The sequence below is a fragment of the Anopheles coluzzii genome, chromosome 2 (genome assembly GCF_943734685.1).
Source record: "Anopheles coluzzii chromosome 2, AcolN3, whole genome shotgun sequence".
Classification (NCBI taxonomy): Eukaryota; Metazoa; Arthropoda; class Insecta; order Diptera; family Culicidae; genus Anopheles; species Anopheles coluzzii.
In genome coordinates this window covers 69027955-69052012 of record NC_064670.1, presented here as the reverse complement: position 1 = coordinate 69052012, position 24058 = coordinate 69027955, and the positions used below count along the sequence as shown (strand labels likewise).

The 24058-nt window shown below is 40.1% G+C and overlaps 1 protein-coding gene and 1 long non-coding RNA gene across 4 annotated transcripts; both read left to right on the top strand.

The window, feature by feature from the left end:
* The first annotated feature begins 18497 nt into the window (after window positions 1-18497).
* On the top strand, window positions 18498-19258 carry LOC120961208 (cuticle protein 67-like). Its single transcript, XM_049606542.1, has 2 exons — window positions 18498-18631; window positions 18699-19258. The coding sequence occupies exons 1-2, from the start codon at window positions 18623-18625 to the stop codon at window positions 19101-19103; spliced, it is 414 nt and encodes a 137-aa protein (XP_049462499.1). The 5' UTR covers window positions 18498-18622; the 3' UTR covers window positions 19104-19258.
* A 533-nt stretch (window positions 19259-19791) lies between these two features.
* Window positions 19792-23041, top strand: LOC120961021 (uncharacterized). 3 transcript variants are annotated; one of them, XR_007452034.1, is made up of 5 exons: window positions 19792-21671; window positions 21768-21864; window positions 21943-22676; window positions 22748-22845; window positions 22932-23041. It is a non-coding gene; the product is annotated as an uncharacterized LOC120961021 (long non-coding RNA). The 3 variants fall into 3 exon arrangements; XR_007452033.1 differs by having other exon boundaries at window positions 21762-21864; window positions 22742-22845; XR_007452035.1 differs by having other exon boundaries at window positions 19795-21671; window positions 22007-22676; window positions 22742-22845.
* Window positions 23042-24058: the final 1017 nt, after the last annotated feature.

Below are 24058 nucleotides of genomic sequence, written 5' to 3'. Positions count from 1 at the left end.
AGTTTTTGGCGCAGCAGAAGAGTAATTTGCACTGTTTGAACGATGCGAAGTAAGCGCAGAAGGGTCAAATCGGGCCCTTTCATGTATACGTTGCTTTGGTAGGCCGCGATCAACAAACTCACGAACAGTAAGTGAAACTGGCCAAATAGTAGATTGAAGCGCGAGATCCTTAAGTGATTTAGGAATACTCACTTTAAATGATATAAAGGACATCAAATCAAGGTTCGCACCCTTTTTCGTGAGACGGTAAACATCTATGTTGTCGGTTGGCAGCACAGCTTTAAGCCACACACGCATATCATCAGCGGAGACATGTGATTTGATGTTCGTGAAGTATAACCATACTTTCTCAGCTAGGCCAGTGTTCGTGGTATCATGGTTCAAAACAGGATCAGAAGATGATTTTGTATTTGTTCGGCAGTTTCCAGCACTATTATCACTAGTCGGCTTAGTACGATGGTTGTAGTGGTTGCAGTTATCAGAAGCTTCCACAGTGTTAGTATCGTTCGCTGCTTGTTGGATATCTGCAGTGAGCTCCATTGAGTTGGTAAATGTACGGCGAGTGGATGCTGTTTTAGTCGTTCTGGTATTAGTGGCGTTGTGTGACGAAACATTAGCGGAAGTGTGCGTTCGCGATGCGTGAGAAATAGACGGCTTAGCTAATATGGGTGTTAGCTTATCAGCGAGAGCGAGGATCTCGGGAAGCAAATCGCTCTTGATAGCCGATCTAAGAGAAGAGAGAGATGAGTCAATCGTGGTGAGAATATCTGCTTTCACCAATTCGAGTAGGGCTGCTATCTCACTTGTGAGAAGAGAGTTTATGCCATTGCGAAACTCGTTACATGTTTTGCACAACCACAATAATTGATTATTCCGCCCAAGCTCACGAGTAGAATCACGGGACATACCAGTGCAATGGCTATGATGCTTGGAACCACAAACACCGGCGCAGGACAACGAATTAGCACTATCGGAGGGTGCATTGCAGGTAGAGCACTGCATAACGATGACACAGCACAAACTGATGAGTGACAGGAGCAGGAACGAAGCCAAACAATATCTCGGCAAAAATGTCGAAATAATAGGAGACTAGGTGCAAGAACTGCAGTGCAACTTTTTATCAATCGAAGGCACGCACTAGCCAGCAGCACCAATGTTGCAAATGTTGAAAATCAGGAAATAACACGGCAAAACAGCATCAAAAATCAGGATCACAAGGAAGGCACAACCACTCAGTTTGACAGTCGATCTCTCTCTGACTTTTTTGCAACTAAAGGCACAGTTCCACATATAGCTAACCACAATTTTGCCACAAAACCACACATATTTCTAAATTAAATAATAAAAAAATCGTCATACTTTGCACATCAAGCATCCGCCTTAGGCAAGTATCTGTGCTCCATCGCATGCGATTTTATCGCACGTGCTGTCAAACACTTTTTCGTATCATATTGCGATTATTTGGATGATTTTAATAATATAACGATTATGAAAAATTAAGTTGAGAATGTTCCTACAAAACACCACACATTTAGTTTGACAGATAAAATCGGATGCGGCGTCCGACGAAATAAAAAAAAATTGATTCCGTCGTACGACGAAATCGCACGTCCGACGTTATCTGTCATATCTCATATAAAATTTTGACAGGCCTTCCGATAAAATCGCATCCGATGGAGCACATTACTGCCTGTATCCCCTTGTGTATGTTGTAAAAAGGCATTTAAATAAAGCAGCAGTGGTAAGCAGTAATTTACATATTCATGTTGAATTATGAAAGATTATCGCAGCTTTATTTCAATGCGCAAAACACTTCAACACTTGAAAATACGGCCGAGGTCGTTATAATGTGAATTTAAATAAACAACACTTTAACACTTCACCTTAGATTTCATCGGGCGCCCGGGACTTAAACGCGCTCGGCATCGCATTGCAAAGGCTTGAACTGTACTGACGATTTTGTGTGGTAACAAGAAAGGGAGCGCACGAGGAACACTCGCTGCACTAGTGCGAGCGAGACACCGCTATCAGCATGCCGCTGCGAGAAAACCAAACTGAGCGTGCTGGCTGAAAGTGAACGCACACATTCTTCTTCTTTTGGCACAACAATCGCTGCCGGTCAAGGCCTGCCTATACCCACTAGTGTAGTGAGTTTGGCTTTCAATGACTTATTGTTACCATAGCAGGATAATCAGTCCTACGTATGGGGGAACGGTCTATTCGGGGCTTGAACCCACGACGGGCATGTTGTTAAGTCGTTCGAGTTGACGACTGTATCACCAGACCGGCCCAACACATACATTCACACTTGTTTAATTGTGTGAGTGCAAAAACTGTGTAGAAAGCAAAATACGCTCTCGCCGTCGTGTAATTCCAACCGTCTCCCCCTGCTTCTACATGCCCCTCGCCAGAAAGTCGAACACTTTTACATTCTCTTTGCTAGTAGGGTATGTTAATATCGAAAGGACCAGTATAGTGAATAAACCCACACACAACAGTATTGATGAACAAAGTTGAGTTAAAATTATAGCGAAAAAAAATCATTTCGGGCAGTCCTGAGGTATACCAAGACTGCAAAGCTGTTATAGTACCGGATAAGCAAATGAAGGACTGAATATCCGATTGTATGATACTAATAAGTATAAACCTGTCACTTGTCACTCATAGCGGCTGGTTGTGCTTTCTCACTCTGCTATTTCCAAGTTGATTTTTTACCGCGATTTTCTTGGTGATTAAGTGCTTGAATTGTTTTAGTGCGGTTAATATGCACTCGCGCGTTCACGTATCACAAATTTGTGCGGCACCTGTGAATTGTACGGTTCAACTTATAAACATTGCAAATTAACACCTGCGGTTGTTGTGACCACTCACTGTTCAGTCGAACTTTGCGCTATTTTGCGATGGCGTCTGTGATCTGTAAGAAATGTGAAGGTGCTATTAGCAACGATCCAATTCCGTGCTTCGGTCTATGTGTGTGCATTCGACTTTCAACCCCGCTCCTGCGTGATTTTAAGAAGTCTTAAAATTTATTCTGGGCTTAAGCGGATTGTGCTCAGCGCTTGCGGGCCGTTGACACTTCACGCTTCTCGCACGGCCTTTCTCGTGACGCTGCCTACCTGTTGGAATCGTTGCAGTCCGATTTCCGCGATACCTCACGTTCTGTGCAGGCGGCATCAGCTGGCTTGCGACTTGAACTTTCCTCTTCACTGGATTGTTTTAGAAACGAGATAGCTTTGATGAAACAGGAATCAGCATCGTCAATTCGTTCCGTGAAAGATTTCATCGACTCACTTACTGCTTCTCACTCAATGGAACGCAACTACTCACAGGCTCCACTACTCACAACGCTTGATGAAGTTAAGCATGGCATCAAGGAGCTTGATCTCATGCACAGTGAGCTTCTCACTTCCTTCAACTCACTAATGAACAAGCTCAACTCTCATCTTGCCACGCATACCACTACATCGAGTGCTCACCATTCTGCGATTCCTGCTACGCACTTAACGACCACGATTCCAGTTGCGGCCTCTAAGCTCACCCATCAAGCTGACCCATCGCCTACCAATACCGTTACACGCGCTATGCTTTCATCGGGTACAGGGTTGTCCTGCAATAATATTACGACCGTTCCTGAAGGCCCACCCCGTACTTGGGTCTTTATCTCCCGTATTGCTCCTGATACTCCGATTGATGCGATCCGTGAAATGGCCTGTTCTAACATAGGGACAGACGACATTTTGGTATATAGCCTTGTACGACGCGACCGGGATCTTTCTACGCTCTCCTACGTATCTTTTAAAATTGGTGTACCGGATTCGCACCGGGCTATTGCTTTGGCTGCTTCAACCTGGCCTCGAGGGATCTCTTTTAAGGAGTTCATCGACCTTAATCCCCGCTCCGTCAATGTTTGGCGACCCACTACTGCAGCATCCCTTGCACCTTCTGCGCCTATTACTCGTGAAACGGATCATCCTTCATCGCCACCTTCTATCAACCACACGACACAACTGCGAAACGCTGATTTCACTATTTCGCCCGATCATGGTCCTATGAGCTTGCCTTATACGCAGTACTTTCAGCAAGCGTAAACCGGCTGATCCGGCTGAAGATTCTCATGACCTACCGACTTTACCCGAATTGATGGAAGCTAACCCTGCATCTATTACACACAATCCGTCCGACTCTCTTCCGCCGTTAATAACTTGCAGCGAGAGCACTCCCGGCGCATCTCGCTCTCTCATCCCTTCGATCGATCGACTAAACATCTACTATCAAAACGTAAGAGGATTGCGCACAAAACTAGACGAGTTACGCCTCTCTCTATTTGAGCTTGATATGGATGTGTTGGTGTTAACTGAAACATGGCTCGATGGCTCAATTCCGTCCTCTCTTATCTCGAAGGATGCGTATGTCATCTATCGCTGCGACCGAAATTCTCTCAACAGTAACCGTTGCCGTGGTGGTGGTGTACTCATTGCCTGCTCTCCATTGCTGAACACGTCAACTTTATCACTGCCGTTCGACTCGCTGGAATCTGTTTGGACAATTGTTAAGCTTCAAAACCTTGCAATCTATATCGGCGCCGTTTACATCCCACCCGATCTGCGTTCTTCCGAAGAAGTCCTTGACGATTTACATGAGAGCGTTAGTTTCGTCGCTGGCAAACTTAAACCAAATGATGTTATGGTGTTACTTGGTGATTTTAATTCACCATCACTCTCCTGGCAACCGTCGACATCGTGCGTTAATCACTTTGTGGTGTTTGCCTGTTCAAATTAAGTGAATTGGAAAGGACAGCTTTTTCTCATCACTTGAGGTCTGCGATATTAAGGGTTAATTAGGGTCTCAAGTAGATAGTTAGAGAGCTTAGAAGATAACGGGAGAGTCGGGCAGGACACGCATAATGAGCGCGAGAAATGCGTAGCCTCGCGAGAGTGCGTAGGTGCGTGAGAAAGGACAGCGTAAGGCGAGAGAGAGAAGGTATAAAAAGAAGCATCCGATCGGATAAGCTCTCTTTCTTAATACTCCGGTATACTGCGACAAAACTGTTCTCCTGCGCACGATTAAAGACAATAAAGTTCATTCCTACTGGTGTATCTCGTGAAAATGTTTCTCTGCTTGATGGAATGTCGGTAAACGGTTTGCTGCAATTATCTGGCATAAAAAATATGCGCGGAAGACAATTGGACCTTCTATTTGCCAATGCTGCCTTCTTGGAGCGCTGCTCCCCCGTCATAGCTTGACGTTCCACTCGTCGCGCTAGACAATCATCATCCTGCTCTTGAGACAAGTGTGCTCCTTACGCACTCTCGCCCTGCATCCTCTCAACGAATACCTACGGCTCGTATGTTCAATTTTAGGAAGCTGGACTACCAAAAGCTTCATCGTATTTTAGCCGATACCGATTGGTCCTTTATTGATGCTGACTGTGACATAAATCAAGCTGTAGCAGCGTTTACTAATGTAATCACTTCCGCCTTCCCTTCCTGCTGTCCTCTCCTTAAACCCGCTCCTAATCCTAAGTGGTCGAACAGAGCTTTACGTCTATTAAAATCGGACAAAAACCGTGCTCAACGCGCCTACCGGTTAAATAATACTTTACACAATCTTTGTGTATATAAATATGCGGCTAAGGCTTATCGTCTTCTTAATCGCCATCTGTATCGTCGCTACGTCCGGCGTCTTCAAATGCGTCTCATTATTGATCCTGGGTCATTCTTTCGTTTTGTGAACTCTCGGCGAGGCTCTGCTAGCCTTCCATCTGTTATATCTCAATACCAAAGCTCTTGCTTGTTCTACTGTTCATATGCGACTGCTGTATTTCCTGCTTATACACCATAACTCTTATTACTACTTACAACTACTTACGCACTACTCGTGTATATGTGCACTCATACTATTTACACACTACATTCTCCCCCTTAACGAAGTTTCTATCCAATCTTTACACTTCTCCCCCTTAACCGTAGAGTTGGCAACCAAATTTACACACGTAAGTTGGCAACCGGCATACCCGGGTATTCCACACGTTTTGATGCAACCATTAACGATTTTCATAGGTAAACAATGCAACAATGCTTTCTATATTTTAATGCTGTAAGCAAGTAATGCCGACCATATATTCTCTTCTATTTCATTTATTCATTTAGTTTATTCATTTTATTATAAAAATAACGGTCAAATTGAAATTTGGAATCGCTTGAATTTGACTCGAAAATAAGCACAATACGAAAAGAGGAAGAAGAGAAACGTCATTCTCCATACAAAATGTATAGAATACCCGGGTATGCTGGTTGCCAACTTACGTGGTAAAGTTAAAAAAAAAATAAAATAAAATACTTACAGGCTGTTTAAAATTACAACTTATGCACCAAAAATCATAAATTAAAAGTTGGGAAGCTACGGAAAATTTCAGGTCAATAAAAGCAATGAATCAAAAGTTATTGCAGTTCGAAGTTGAAAAAAATACCCGGGTATCCGGTTGCCAACTTAAAGGTTAAACGAAGTTTACTTATTTTGGGTATTTAAAACGCGGTTGTCCTTCTAATCTTTTTGATCTTCGTACGGGTGGTAGACTCGACTCACTTCTTTTTCTTTTATAAGACCATTTGTTTGATATAGGTATTATATTTACCATAAACTTATCATGCATTGTTTTTCGTCTTAATTGATTTTGGTGTACTTTACGTATTATTCCATTTATGCTTATTAGGTACACGACTTCGCCTATACGCTTTTTCACTACCGCTGGAATCCATCTCAGAATTTCTTTAAAATGATTCCTGTAATATACCTCTTCTTCTTCATGAAATGCATCTTCCACAGTTCTTTTTACAATATCTTTTGTTTGCTCCTTGCATTCATCGTTAATCTCTCTTTTGTGTGCTGTTGTAGGGTTAATTTTTGCGATAAGGGTATGTGGTACATAGCAAAACACTTTTTCGCTTGGTGTCGCTTTTGTTACTGTGCATGGATTGTTTCTATAGTTTATCAAAAATTGATTTAGTTTCCTCTGTAGATTTAGTACTTTAAATCTTGCATCTAACAGATATTTCTTCAATGCACCTTTGACCGTTCGCACCGCCCTTTCGCTAATCCATTAGATTGTGGATGATACGTTGGTAATTTACTGACCTTAATCCCTTTTGACTTTAAGAACATGACAAACTTTTCTGAACTAAAGGGAGGCCCATTGTCTGATACTATCTCTTCTGGCACTCCGAAACATGCGAAAAATGTTTCTATGACTTCAATCACATATTCTGCTCTTATACTTTTCATAATTTTCACTTCTATGAATTTCGAGAAACTGTCTACCATTATCATTAACGTACTATTCTCGAATTAAAAAAAATCAATATGAATTCTCTCAAACGGACGTAAGCTTTTTGGCCATTTTGTTGTAACTACTTCCTTCGGTATGATCTGTCTTGACTGGCAAATTTGACACAACGTAATGAAATTATGAAAATCCTTATCCATGTTTTTCCACCAAACTAATTTTCTTGCTGCCATTTTCATTCTCACTAGACCATTATGATTATCGTGGAACAATTTTACTATTTCCTCTTTCAGTTTTTCTGGGACTATCACTCGATCGTTGAATAGAAGTATTCCATTTTCGATTCCCAAATTGTTTTTGATTTTAAAATACTCTTTTAACTGAACTGACTCATTTTTTGACCAACCGTATTTTACGTTCTTATAAACTTGTTGCAATAATACATCGTTCTGCTGATATTTTCTTATCATCCCAATGTCTAAAATTTCATTTGAAGATAGTGCATTCAATGAAACTTCTACTTCTTCTATTATTGATTCTTCTGCTAATGGTAACCTACTCATAGCATCTACATGACCCATTTTTTCCCCGGTCTATGCTCAATTATATACTCGTAATTCGCTAATATTAATGCCCAACGGCTTAATCTCGCCACAGCTATTGATAACGTTGCTCTTGAAGGCTTAAAAATTACCTTCACTCGTGCATTATCCGTTACTAGTTTAAACTTTACTCCGTAAATATACTTGTGGAATTTTTGCACTCCGTAAATTACCGCTAACACTTCTTTTTGAACTTGTGCATAGTTTTTTTGTGCTTGTGTTAGGGTCGCAGACGCAAAATAAATTGGCTTCTCTTGTCCACCTATTTCATGCGATAATACCGCACCTACCCCATAGGGACTAGCATCTACCGTTAATATTATCGGTTTTTCAGGATCATACGGTTCTAATACATGATTTGCCTTTAGCAGTGATTTCGTTTTATCGAAGGACTCCTGACATTCTTTGGACCACTCAAATTTAACATTTTTCCGTAACAATTCGTGTAATGGTCTTAATAAATTGGCTAAATTTGGCAAAAACCTTCCATAATAGTTTAACATCCCCAAATATGCTTGTAATTTCATTACGTTTACAGGTGCTGGGGCATTATCTATCGCTTTAACTTTATCTGCGTTTGGCGTAATTCCGTCTTCCGTTATAACGTAACCTAAGTATTCTATCTTCGTTTTGAAAAATTCCGATTTTTTTTTCATTTATCTTAACTTTGTATTTTTCAAGCCTCTTCAACACTTCCATCAGATTTTCCATGCATTCTTTTTTCGTTTTTCCTCCTACCAAAATATCATCCATATATGCTATACCTGGTGTTCGTATAAGTATTTGATCAATGATTGATTGAAATATAGCCGGTGCTGATTGCACTCCGAACGGCATCCTTGTGTACTTATACAACCCTTTATGTGTATTTATGGTACAAAGATCTTGCGCATTTTTTGATAACCTCACTTGTAAATATGCCCCGGTAAGATCTATCTTACAAAATATTCTCCAGTTTGCAATCTTAGCCAATATATCATCTATTTTAGGCAATGGATAGTGTTCAACGGAAAGATATCGGTTTATTGTCGCTTTTCCATCAATACAAATACGTACCGAACCATCGCTCTTTTCTACCACTACTATCGGACTAGCCCAAGCCGATGATCTGGTTGGTATCAATATTCCATCATTCACTAAATTCTCTATGTTTTCTTCTACCTTTGCCACAAGTGCGTACGGCACCGCATATGCCTTATGAAATATTGGAGTGTAGTTTGGTTTTAATATCAAATTTGCTTCGAAATCTTCGATCGTTTCTTTAAGGTTGCCATCAATCAAACTAGGAAATTTCTCTCTCATTTCATTATTCCAATTACTTTCTTCGATTTGGTTTAACTTAATCGTTTTTCTCCATTCCGGGAATTAGACATCTAAACCATCTCGCCCTAATAATGCACTTCCTTTATCTCCAGTTAGAATTATTACAATTTGCAATTTAACCGTTTTATTATTTCGTGTCGCATCCACTACCATTTTAGCCAAGGGGATTAACCTTTGCCCAGACGCCGTTATGAAACGTAATTGTGTTGGTTCTAACTTCACATTTCTAAATTTCTCGAGGTAAATGTCCTCTGGTAATACCGTATTACACGCTCCGCAATCAATCTCGAATACTACATCGATACCGTTAACGTTTAACACACACTCTTCTGGTTCACTTAACTTATTTTCGTTTGATATGTGTGCTAGTGAAACCTCTCTTTCGTACGTTTTCAAGCTTTGCACTCGCATATTCTTATTTCTACAACACGACGACACATGCCCGATCTTCTTGCATATAAAACACTGCCACGATCGTGCTGGACATGTTTGTGTATTGTGCAGTCTCCCACACCGGTAACACTTTCTCTCGATTGCGTGCACGTTGCTCTGCTTGTGTGGGTGATAACTGCTCCCGACGTGGTTGTAGTGCTGCGTACCGACGCTACTCTTTGGCGCATGCCTAATTGCCGCCATTTCTCTAGGCTGCACCTTTACTGCAAAGGTCTCGCTCTGCTCTTCCGCCGCTTCCCATGTTCTCGCGATGCTTTCGGCTTGCTCGAAAGTCAGGTCAGACTCTCTTAGCAGGCACTTCCTCAGACCGTCGTCTCGTACACCAGCCACCAATTGATCACGCAACATCTCCGATAAAAACGATTGGAACTTGCATGTTTGTGCAATAGCCTTCAATTCCACAACTTACTCAGCAATGGAATGTTCTTTCTGCATGCAGTGACGGAAATTGTAACGCTCAGCCACCACATTCACTTTTTGCTCCAATTGTTCTTTAAGCTTTATACACAGCTTTTCATAATTGCACAATTTCGGCTCCTCCGGTGATACCATCTTCGATATCAGACTGTATAGTGACGCTCCTCCTAGTGTTAACAGCATCACTGTCTTTTTAGACGCCTCTATCTCGTTCACTTGAAAGAATATGTCCATTCTTTCCAAGTATTCCCTAATACTTTCACCCATGACGAAGGATTCTATTTCACCAATCAACGTCATTTTTGGACTATTTTACTTTCTGCTGACTTTAGCACACGGATCGAATTATCCTCGTCGCCAACTGTTATATCTCAATACCAAAGCTCTTGCTTGTTCGACTGTTCATATGCGACTGCTGTATTTCCTGCTTATACACCATAACTCTTATTACTACTTACAACTACTTACGCACTACTCTTACACATATACACTCATACTATTTACACACTACACCATCCACCCTGTTTCTTGATCTGTCCTCTGCTACGTCCAATCCTGATATATGTAACCTGTTTGCCAAACATTTCTCTAGTGTATTTGTCGATCCCAGTTCTTTTAAGGTTCCTTTGGACGTAGGCTTGTCTTACACGCCCTCTGATGTGATATCATGTAATTCAGTCGTTGTAAGTGAAAGCCTAGTAAAATCTGCTTTATCCAAACTTAAAACTTCGTTTTCACCAGGCCCCGATGGCATCCCTGCCTGTGTTTTGAAAAAATGTGGCAATACCCTCACTCCTATTCTCACTCGTCTTTTTTCTCGCTCGCTTAGTGTAGGGATTTTTCCTAGTCAATGGAAACTAGCTTGGCTTGTTCCCATTTATAAGAAAGGTGACCGCACACTAGCATCAAACTACAGAGGCATTTCTATTATTTGTGCGTGTTCTAAAATCATCGAGTCAATTGTCCATTTATCTGTAATGCCTTGTGTAAAAAATTATATTTCTACGGAACAACACGGCTTTATGCCCAATCGCTCAGTGTCCACCTACCTAATGTGTTTTTTGTCTTCTATATATCATAACCTGTCTAGTGGTAAGCAAGTAGACACTGTCTATACTGATTTCAAAACGGCATTTGACAGTATACCTCTATCATTACTTGTTGCTAAGCTTCGAAAACTAGGTTTCGGTGGCTCTATATTGCCGTGGTTCAACTCCTATCTTGAGAATCGTTCATATGCAGTTAAAATCTGTGGCTCTTTCTCTGAATGTTTTCTTAGTTCTTCGGGTGTCCCTCAAGGTAGTGTCCTTAGTCCCTTAGACTGTTCATTCTCTTCCTCAATGACTGTACTTCGATCCTTCCTCCTAACGGCTTCTTGCTATATGCGGATGACGTTAAAATTTTTCTTCCTGTATCTTCTACAGCTGATTGTCTAGTCCTTCAATCCTGGCTCTGTAAATTCTCTACATGGTGTGCTTCTAACGGTTTAGTCCTGTGTCCTGAAAAATGTTCTGTCTTGTCTTTCTTCTGATCCTCTACAAGTATAACTCATGCTTATAGTGTCTATGATGAACCTATTCCCCGTGCGTCCATGTCCAAGGATTTTGGCGTCTTCTTTGACCCGAGTCTTTCTTTCAAGGAGCACACGGACTATGTCATCAACAAGGCCAACAAAAGTCATGGTTATATTTGTCGCATGTCCACTGAAATTCGTGATCATTTTTGTCTTAAGTCCCTTTATTGTTGTTGGGTCCGTTCCGTACTAGAATATGCCTGTGTCATCTGGTCTCCTGTCCAACTATCTCTGCTCCAAAGGATTGAGAGGATCCAGAGACGTTTTACATGGATCGTATTTCGTAGGTCGCTGGGTCATCACTCTATTCCGCTTCCTTCGTATGACGATAGATGCACTCTATTAGGACTTGCCAAGTTGGAGCACCGCCTCTCGGTCGCTCAGGCTTCTTTTGTTGCTGGCATATTGCTCAATACGATTGATACTCCTTCACTTCTGTCGCGCTTACATTTGTATGCACCTTGTCGCACCTTACGTTATCGTTTTCGTCTCCAGTTACCTATATGTCGTACACGTTTTACTCGCAATGAGCCTTTTGTAAGAGCTATGTCGTCTTTTAATAGTACTTCAGATCTGTTCGATTTCAACCTATCCTACCCTGTCTACCGATCCCGTCTTCGCTCCTTTTCCGTACCATAAACTCCTTCCAATTCCTTCGTGAATAATTGTATACTATAGTCAGTAAGCACTATTGCTGTAACCCAACGTGGCCGAGCAATTAATAAAATAAAAATAAAATAAAATAAAATAAAATAAAATAAAATAAAATAAAATAAAATAAAAAGCCTCTTTTATGGAAGCCTGTAGACAAAAAAAAACAAAAAGAAACAGGACTGCCAACATGTTTTATGAACATGACCAAAAGATATACTAAAAAAACGAAAATAAAAATAAAACAGGTAAAAAATAAAGATAACTTTTTGGAATGAGAAAGAAAACGAGGTGATATGGAATATGTACAGCTGAAAATAAAAACAGAGCCAACAACAAAAATAACAACAGAGGTGTGAGATGTCAAAAATGGAGAAAAAAAGTTAATGCACTGTTTGAAACCTGATAGACTTGAAGATTTTCGAACGTAGGAAAGGTGACATAGGATCCATTAAAAAATATAAATCTTTCAAAAAATATCCAATAGGTTGCGTTAACCCATTCAGTGTTTTGCCCGAGTCTCGCTCGGGGTAACAGATCCCTTTTGTAGTGATTTGCCCGAGTTATACTCGTTCTGATTTTTTGCTCTGTTTCGTGGTGTACGGTAGCTGTGAATAGGGATGGGTCAAGTAGCATTTTGTGCTATTTTGTGGTAGAACACAATTTTGTGGTAGAGCACAGTTTTGAACTATACCACAATTTTGCGCAACTGTAGTAAGTGTGTTACCACATTGACGTAGCACGAGAATATAGAACCGCACATTCAATATGGTAACACCATTATTACAGTTGTGCAAAACTGTGCGTACACAAAATTCAGGTATAGTTGTGCTGTGCTCTACCACAAAATTGTGGTCCTTCGCAAAATTGCTTGCGCACAAAATTGCTAGCGCACAAAATTGCGTTATAGCACCAAAATAGTGCGCGCACAAAATTATGCGGTACCACAAAATTGTGCGGTTGCACAAAAGTGGTACCACAATTTTGTTTAGTGTGCAAGTGTGCCCGCACATATTAACGTACTGTGCGTGCGTGGTAGCACTGTGCTATTTGACCCATCACTAGATGTGAAACAGCTGTGTGATGACTCACGAGCGCTGAAGATATGGTTGATGTTATTCGGCCGTATCGGTGTTTTCGATCGTTCCCGGGAACGTTCGCCGCGACGCTCATTTTCACTCATTTTATAGCCATTTTTATACATTATTTTTATCACTAGATTAAAAATTAGAAAACCGTCTAGGTTTTGTACAGCCCAACCTAGTGCTACACCCCTGTACTCTCATGAAAGAAGAACATTCTCCGATGAACGAGTTCACCGATACGGCTGATTGTCTGCAGCGAAACTGCAATTCTAAGAAACAATTTTATTCAAGACATAATAACTGCAGACGTGATGCAATATACTTACTAAAATCGCAACGTTACTGAAGGCATACAATCCCCAAGTCTTGAAATAAACCAATAATTATCACTTCAAGCAATACCACTTTCAAGCATGTATTAACAGTTTAGCATTTCTACTACACATATTTAACTATAAACCATACATACTTTAATTGTAATTTAATTGTAACACACTTCGGAAAGCCAAACCACAATATTGCAACACATTCATTATAACACACTCAGCAAATCAAATCATATCATGACAAAACAACGGGATGAGTTGAGGCCTCACCGTTCATATTAAAACAATTGTGACACACTTACTGAAAACACTCGAAACACGCAAAATAAGCTAATTAGGCTAAATATAATATATATATATATATATATATATATATATATATATATATATATATATATATATATATATATATACAGTATCGGACAGAAAGATAGGGCATCGGGTTTTTAACGCACCGTGCACCCGTTGGGCCAAGTTTATGTGTGGTTTGTATGTGTTTGTGTTTGTGTGTGTGTGTATGTGTGTTTATGTGTGTGTGTGTATGTGTGTGTGCATGTGTGTGTGTGTGTGGATGTATGTTTGAATGTGTATTGATGTGTGTGTTTGTTTCACAAGTAGGTCGTTTCGGATAGATTTGTAAGTAGCTTTTTTGTGTTTTGGGTTAGGTTTTGGTGTGATAAGCAGGACCACCGCCCTCGCGATCAGTGTGTTTTCGATATATTAACAATGTTACGGTCTTCTTTCGCCGTGGTCTTCTGAGGACGTCCGGTTGACTTGCGCGTTTCGGTTGTCCAAGCGCGTTTCAGTTGTCTAAGCACGTTTCGGTTGTCCGAAGCGCGTTTGCCACAAAAGTGCGCGATCGTTCCATTACGAACTCGATCCTTTTGCGCTTAATGCCAGCAGCAGCCATTCGCTTTTACATATGGCGCTGATAATCGGTACAACGTTTACCTCGACCCATTGTTACTAACATTGCTTGCTTGGACCGTCAAGAACGCGCTGGTTAAAAAGTTGGACACGGCTGATCCCGTGCTCTGCCTGCGTTCTACTTCTATACGCGATGAATTACATCGTTTTGGAGCAGCAAAAACATCGCATGGATAAAACTATCAACGAGTACGCGAGTAAGCGTCTTCCCTTCAAAATCGAGAAAAGAATACTGCCGCGCTCATGAAACAAAACGCCCATTGAAAAGAACAACTGCGCACCAGCTCAATGCACGCACAAAGTTTACCATTCGCACACAACGTGCAACGCAGAGATGCACGAAGGCCTTTCAATGGCGTGCACTCGAGAAACACCTGTGAGGGAATGCCGAGTTCATTGCTATTGTGCGCGTGTCCCTTTCGCAACGGTGTCGCATTCACATTCATGAAACAGCACACCTGCGTTTTCGTCCGAGGAACAAGCGCTGCTGTCGATGCAAACTTTAGTTTTTATCCAAGTGTAAACGCACAATGTTTCACATGATAACACACATAATAAGAATAATTTCAACGCAATATGACATCATGGCAAGCTATGTTTTTCAGACACAAACCCGCGCACTTGCAAATACACATTAAAAAGCACACTCTCTTTCTACTACTACTACACACACACACACACACACACACACACATGCACACACACACACATACACACACACTCACACACACAGATACACACACACACACATACACACATACACACACACAAACACAAGTAACGTGGCAAAACAAGTGCACGGTGCATTGAAAAAAAGGGTCCTATCTTAATGTCCGATACTGTATATATATATATATATATATATATATATATATATATATATATATATATATATATATATATATATATATATATATATATATATATATATATATATATATATATTTTATATACAATTGTGTTCATTAAAATAGCAGTATGCCACACATTAGAATACTGATACCAGTTATTGTATATATATGATCTACGATTTGATCTCTTATCACCTGAGAATGTAGTAGTGTCCTCTCACGTTTCAAATAAGTACTATCATTTATATTCCCGTCTCTTTCTATTGGCTGGGGCTCGTGTTTGCTTATTGAAACAGGTTTGCAGTTGTTCATTATAATAGCAGTGCTTATCATTTGATCGATTACTATCGTTTCGTTGTCTATAAAAGTAGCTGTTTTGCTGTGTTCCGTGCTGAGACGTGTTTAAAACGTATAGTAAGTTCAATATTATCATTCAATGATTCGTTTAGTTCACCAAAAATGTTAATAATCAACAGGAAATGGGACGAGGTAAACATTGCTTTGATGAGATAAGAGATTTGATAAAAAGAATGAGAGCAAAGGGTAAAGATATATAACATATATAGAAATTCAGGATACGTTACAATGTTCAGCAAAAATGATAAGTAATGCTTTAAAATGGGAAGCAAAACCTGAGACAAGAGGAAGACATCGAAAAACTACGAATAGAGACGATAGAAACATCGCGAAACTTGCTAAAAAAAATCCGTTTACGACATCTAAAAAAATAAAAATGACCTTGAGCTACCGGTAAGCTCTGTGACTATTAGGAGACGTTTGATAGAAGCTAACTTGCTAGGCCGAAGCCCTCGGAGAGTACCGTTATTAACAAAACGAAACGTTTCAAATCGACTGAAATTTGCAAAGCTTCGTGTTGCTTGGCCCAAGGAGAAATGGCTTAACATTTTGTGGACTGATGAGTCTAAAATAGTTTTATTTGGCACAAAAGGACGTCGAGAGTATGTAAGACGTCCACCAAAGGTTGCCTGTCGCACCCAGTATACTGTAAAAACAGTTAAACACAGAGGAGCAAAACTCATGGTGTGGGGATGTTTTTCGTACAATGGTGTTGGTCCAATTTATCGCATACCGGGTATAATGGATCAACATGGATACATAGCAATTTTAAAAGAAGTGATGCTGCCTTTTGCAGGTAATGAAATGGCACCAGATTGGGTATTTCAACAAGACAATGACCCTAAGCATACTAGCAAACGAGCTAAGTCTTGGTTTATAGCGAATAACATCGATGTTATGGAGTGGCCAGCGCAGTCTCCAGACCTCAACCCTATTGAGCATTTATGGAAGGACATAAAATACGCGGTTTCTGAAGCTAACCCTAGAAATTTGGAAGATTTATGGAAAGTAGTTCTGGACTCATGGAAAGCTATACCTGATTCCCGTTGCCAGGCATTAGTTGATTCGATGCCGGCAAGGTGTGCTGCTGTTATTAAAAATAAAGGAAATGCGTCAGGATACTAATGGTTAAACATGCAAAAAGGAACATAATGTAATGAATTAACGCGAAAAAAAATATGGAGAACAATTTAAATTAAAAAAAGTATAATTCTAATAATTTTTTTCAATACTGCTATTATTTTGACCACAGCCTTTTGAAGCTTTATTGAAATAACTTGAAATTAAAAATAAAGTAAAATAAAAAGGGATGCAATTAAGTTAGATTGTATGTTACTGGTATTTAAAAAAAATAAGAAAGAGAATATATGAAATTTATCTTACTGCTAACAAGTATTTTAATTATATTTAAAACGAAGTGCTATTTATATATATATATATATATATATATATATATATATATATATATATATATATATATATATATATATATACATATATATATATATTTGGCCAGTCTGGTGGTACAGTCGTCAACTCCTACGACGTAACTACGAAACATATATATACAATATACATATATATACAATATATATATATATATATATATATAAACAGCGCCTACATATATATATATATATATATATATATATATATATATATATATGTATACAACTATACATATATATACACAACTATATATATATATATATATATATATATATGTATATATATATATATATATATATATATATATATATATATATATATATATATATATATATATATATATATATATATATATATATATATAAATATAAATATACATATATATATATATATATATATATATATATATATATATATATATATATATATATATATATATATATATATATATATATATATATATATATATATATACAGCGCATTTATTTTTTTTTGATATTCGAATTTTTTTTATAATTACTCTCATAAAACTAATAAAACCTTAAATTAAGTTATAAAAAAACTTTTTAAAAATCGCTCAAAAATATATTTCTTTAAAATCTTTGTAGAATATGTTATTTATATTTTTGAACGATTTTTAAATGCGTTAGTTAGCACATGAGACCTGTTTTTCGAGGTGTCTTTATAGTTATGGTACGACCATAAATTTGTTTTTTCGTCATAGCTCGTGTAAAAATGAGTTGAAAAAATTTGAAAAAAAATAAACAAAGATGTGAAATAGTATTCTGCACAACTCATACATTCACTGTTTTTATCTATCTCTTATGGATTTTCGCAAATCGCAAATCGCAAATATATATATATATATATATATATATTTATTTAACATTTGTGCATTTTATGCATTTTATTTTATTTATGCATTTTTTATTTTACATTTATGCGTTACATACATTATCTTCAACAAGTTTGCCATGCATGCAGTCATGCAGCTCTCTTGTGATTGTGATAGTGATTATGGTGCTTTATGAATCTAGTTTAACATCGTACTACTTCGTCCACCCTTTCCCAACGCAATGCAAGTGAGAGTGACCTGTGGGTGCGTGTGACCTGCAAGATTGAAGTACACGATGAAAAAAAACACCAACAAAGCAAAGCAATTCACTACTGACATGCTTTTTGCGGGTTCCATTGGGTACTATAAAAGCGATATGCAGTCTCTTTATGGATTATCAGTTTGCTAACTGAATTCAAAGCAGTCGCATCGACGATTTCATTGACGTTATCATTTATTCAGTTATTCTGTTCACATATTTCTCTGTTACAATGTATCGTGTAAGTGGTTATATGTAATGTGTTCATATGAAAGAGCAGTTTTATTAAAGTTTATTATTTTCCATAGTTTGTCGCTCTTTTTGCTTTGGTTGCTGTATCCCAAGCCGCCTACACTCTGAACCCAGCAGGCCCAACTTACGCAGGTATTCACACTCCGGCCATTACCAGCCAGCAGTCTAATATCCTACGCAGTTATGGAAACTTGGGACAGATCTCGACCTACTCGAAGACCATCGATACTCCCTACTCTTCAGTCAGCAAATCCGATGTGCGAGTAAGCAATCCAGGACTGGCGGTTGGCCATATCGCCGCTTCTTATCCACATCCAATCGCTGCTCCTGCTTATGGCCATGTCGGTTATGCTGCTACGGCACTTAAGAATCCGGCACTACTGGGCGTTGCATATTCCGCTGCTCCAGCCGTTGCGCACATGACTTACAGCAATGGCCTCGGCATTAACTATGCCTGGTAAACATTGTTTTGGTCGAACTAAAACCATGTTTATCACCACCATCGATGCTAGTGAAAAACAAACGTTCATCCTACAAATGCAAATGCAACACGGCCAATGAAACAAAAAGTCATAGTCAACACAGTCAAACAATAAATAATAATTTATATTCGAAATACAGTGTGTTGCTACGTGTGTACTCGGGGGCGAGCACTACGCCAACTAAGCGGCCCCTTGGGGCCCAGAAATAAATACCCCCCCCCCCCCCCTTGCTAATGTTTTGCTAAATTTTTGGTAAGTTTGCTTTACAACCATTGACCACAACAACATTGACGTTTAACGTAAAAGTCGCATTCGCATATCGCTCAGTACATTTTCTTTAATATCGCGCTGTTTATCACACTATTTTCCGATTTCTTTATAATCACAGTATTTTAGAACACCGTTCCATTATCGTTCAATAGTGCGTTTACAGGGTTTTACGAGTCAGAATCGAATGTCAGCAAAACAATTTCAGAAGCTCAAGATGCAGTTTAGCTGTCAAAAGTTTTTGTTTCACAACACCGATGCGATTTTCAATAGCGCAATTTGATTTTTAAATCGCTCAAGTTGTTTTTTTAGACGCCTTTCGCATCGTTTTGTAAATTCAATCACGCATTTTCAGATTATTCGTATATAAATGAATTATTTAATGCATTTATAGTGTTATATTTATGAAACATTACATATTTATTGTAAAAAATGAGTTTTTCTGTGCAAAAAGCTACGAGCACTAGCGTATGTAAACATGTACAATGTTTATGTAGCCTTTTGCACAGAAAATCGCCACTTTTACCATAAATACGTAATATTTCATAAATATAATGCTTAAACGCATAACAGCATTGATCTCAATCATATAATCTAAAAATGAGTGTTTGAATTTGCAAAACAATGCGAAAGGCCTCTAAAAAAACAACTTGAGCGATTTAAAAATCAAATTGCGCTATTGAAAATAGCATCGGTGCGGTGAAACAACAACGTTTGAAAGCTAAAGTGAATCTTGAGCTTCTGAAATTGTTTTGCTGACATTCTATTCTGACTTGTAAAAACCCTGTATCTCTGCTGACCAAAACTACCCGCGTAAATTTCGTTTTTCGGATCGCATTTGAGTTCGCGTGTCCTAACCGCCATCGCTCTTGTTGCTGCAACGAAAACCTGCACCGCTCCCGTAGAATGGCCCGAATTTGCAACGCCTGCACTATGGAAATTGAAGAGGCATCTATCAGCTGCTGCCTGTGCGACTCTCCATTTCACCAGCGCTGCACTTCGATTCCTGTTGATCTGTTCCTGCGCATTGCGGAATATAAACAATTACACTGGTGCTGTATTCGCTGCAACAACGTATTTATGAATCCGCGCACCAAGTTCGTAAAAGACGCAGCCATGCAATCTGGCTTCCAGACGGCAATAACGGTCGCCGAAAGCATCAAGCAAGACGTTATGGAGCCATTGACTAATGAAATTAAAACTGGGTTTGTACGGATGTCAGCTCGATCTAAAAACTCCACGAAGTAGCCACTCCCCCGCTAAAATTCGTCGCATAAAACGGTCAAAACGTTTGTTCTCGGATGTCGCTACTGACAACCGTACGTTGTTTACATTTGGCGCCAGACCCATTAACACCCAAAACAATAACAACCAGAACCAACATAATAAGCCGATTGATGATATGTATCGCAAAAATCGAGCTCCACCCACAGTTCGGTTTGAGCCTTCGATGGGTAAGCACCGCTTCTTTTGTGCTCCCGAATAATCTATTATAAAACCGGTTTTCATTTTGTCGCGCGCGTTTCTCTGCCTCTTCTTCGATCATGTCGGGGGAGGGGGGGGAAACACGCGAAGCGTGGAAGAAACAGTTGCAGTGATAGTGGATCGGACTCGGGCATGTCGAAACGCTCCGTGCGGCGGATATGCCCAACTGCCGATAACGATGCATTGGCACAAAGGCTGAATAATGAAAACAATAGCATCAACGATACCAGCTCCTCCGACACCATGGAACAGGAGGAAATTTCCCAGGAATTTACTATAGTAAATCGAAAGAAAGGCTCCGCTCGTCGTCGGTCTACTCGAAAAACATCCGCTGGTCCGTCGGCTAACCCACCCGCAGCATCTGCCACACCGCTGCCCAAGTAGCAACCGAAGCTTTTTTCTCCCAGTTTCAACCCCCTCATGTCCACAAACTGCCTTCGCTTACTATTCCTATCCCGTTTCTACATTCCACAACGTTTGTTGCGTTCTCGCTCATCAGGATGTTAGTCAATTCTCTCTTGCCACACGAAGAGAATTCTCCTGCACACTTCGTGTGTTGGATTCTACCCATCCCTGTTGAACACACGTCATTTTCTTCCATCGCACTCATCAGGGTGTTTGCTCTTTTCCATCCAAGCCAAAGAGCGACTTCAGTGTGCTCTGAACCGTGGATGTGAGAGTGTGTGTTTGTGTGCTGCGTGAACTATTTTTCCTGCGTGAAACACTTTCCATACTGCACCATCCGCGGTGTTCTTTCTGCTTCGGAGGACGAATTTTTATCATCTAATTGTTTGGGTAAGTGTCCTTTTCTAAGTGTCTAGTGCTATGTGACATTTATTCTAATTCTAATATTATTCTAATATGCAATGTTTTGCACATTACAAGTTTCAGATGTGTGCTGCTACCGCTAGCTGTTCCTCAAACTACTTAAAAAGTGTGACACTGTGTGCACAGGCGTTCAAGTTTCAATTGATCCTCAAGCACAAAGGTAAGTTTGTCACATCTTTAAATGAAGTGTAATCTTTTTAACAAAGTGTGTCTATTAATTGAGTATTTTCATCAACAGCCTTCATACAACACTGCGGTTGAGGCGCGCCAAAACTGATGACATCTTCTCCGGAACCAAGCAGGCTGAACACGCGCACCACCACGGGCTCCAGCGCGGTGTGAAGAGGGAAGAAGAAAAGACAGAATTGGAAACAGCCGCACCAGGCTTCCAACCACCGTGTGTGTATGTAAGTATGTGAGAACACATGTGTGAATCCTCTTGTGGGAACTGCAAAAAGAAGAGAATAAAGAGTGTGAAGCAGCTAGACTGCCGCAACCAAATCAAGAGAGTGAATTCTCATTTCAATCCGAAAAACTGGGAGAGACCCAAGTAGCAGAGCCGAAGTTTTGCAGAGATTTTTCTGTGTGCCAAAGCGAGATGCCCTGTCTTCTCTCTCTAGATTTTGGATAGCAAACCGCCGCGCGTGTAGAGGTGTGTGCGTGTGACGAAAAACGATGGATGAAAAACGCGAGAAGCGGGGTCCGAAGTCTTTCGTTGGTCACACACACATGCATCTACCAGCGGATTGCGCTACACCGAGTCTACCCATCTCTCTCAATCTACCATGATTTTTTCTGCTATCGCACTCATACGGGTGTTAGGCATCCTCAGTCTGTCCAGAACTTTTGTTGTGGAAGGATGTGCGGGAGTGATGTGCGATTTCTTGTGTCCCCTACTTTCGTTGTTTACATTTTGCGCAGTGTTGCTTCTTCTTCCATTGTGGAATGATTTATCTTAGCTAACTTGTTGAGGTAAGTTTCTTGATCTCATATGTGCTTCAATGTACTAATTCAACTAATGCTTATCGTCTTCAAAGTTACAGGTGCATGCGCCATTCATCAACGCCTACCTGTTGGCATCATCAACAATCTTCAAAGTGGGTGACGGAAAGAAATTGTTTTCCAGTTTTAAAATATTAAGGTAAGTGTTGCTCTCATCATATACGTAAAACTATCCAAAGTAATACGTACTACATGCATTAATTATTGGTTCATTTTTATTGACAGCGTTCAGCACAACTCAGCCACAAAACAACGCACTGGATTGCGCTAAGAACCTGTCGAAACGCGCGCAGCCCCCGGGAGCGGTAGGAGAAAGGAAGAACGAGAGGAGGAAAAACTAAAGCCAGCGCGCAGCTCTGATGGTACCCCGGACGCGGTAAGAAGAAAAAAGATCGAGAGGAGGAAGAACGGTAAATTTGGAAGGGGGAGACCGTTCTGCCGTCTCCACAGTGTGAGTATGCCAAAGCACGTGTTGGAAGGGAGAGAAAAAGTGTGGAATAAACCGCATGCGAATGTGTGCATACAGCAAAAATAAACATGTGTACCTCATCATTTCTATAAGCAATCCGAAAAGGGGGTGGAGCAAACACATTGGTATGCGTGAGATGGAGAAGAAATCGGAGCGTTATAGTATGTGTGAACGCGATCGTTCGGGTCGAATGTGTCTATGTGTGCGTGAAACCACATTTACACTTCTACTGCAAGTGGGTACGTAAGTGGGGCCATATGTGTACGACACGATCCCATACAAAACTTCGGCTTTTGCGGACTGGGGAGTGATGACATGCGAGAGAGAATAAAACTACCCAACAGTCAAAAGCCGAAGATTTTATATTGACCTTTCACTTTTTCTATCTGTCTCTCGCTCTAATTTGAGCGATTTTCCCCTGATGAGTGTCCCCGAGCCTCCTCGTGTGGTTGTTGTTGTTGGAAGTTGAAACCGAACCCCCTTCGTGCGCTGCCAAAATCAGCGAAGAACGAAATCGAGTGGCTCAAGCGAAAAAACGAAAAAAAAATGACGAACGAGTGTGCTGTGACAATAACACACACACGCTCAAGGCGACACCCGAAATCTGGTGCGATACCGGCTTTCAGTGGAGCAAGTACACACATACACACATTTGGCCACACCACGGTGATACAACACACAGCCACGCACTTGGCGATACACGCTGTGTGGTGCGGTGCGGCTGACGTTCAGAATTCAGTGGTGCAAATACACACATGCATACACTTGGCGACACACGCTCTGCTGTGCGGTGAGGTTTGTGTTCTGTGTCCAGTGGTGCAAATATACACACACACGTACTTGGCTACACACGCAGTAAGGCGCGGTTGGCTTGGCAGAAGCG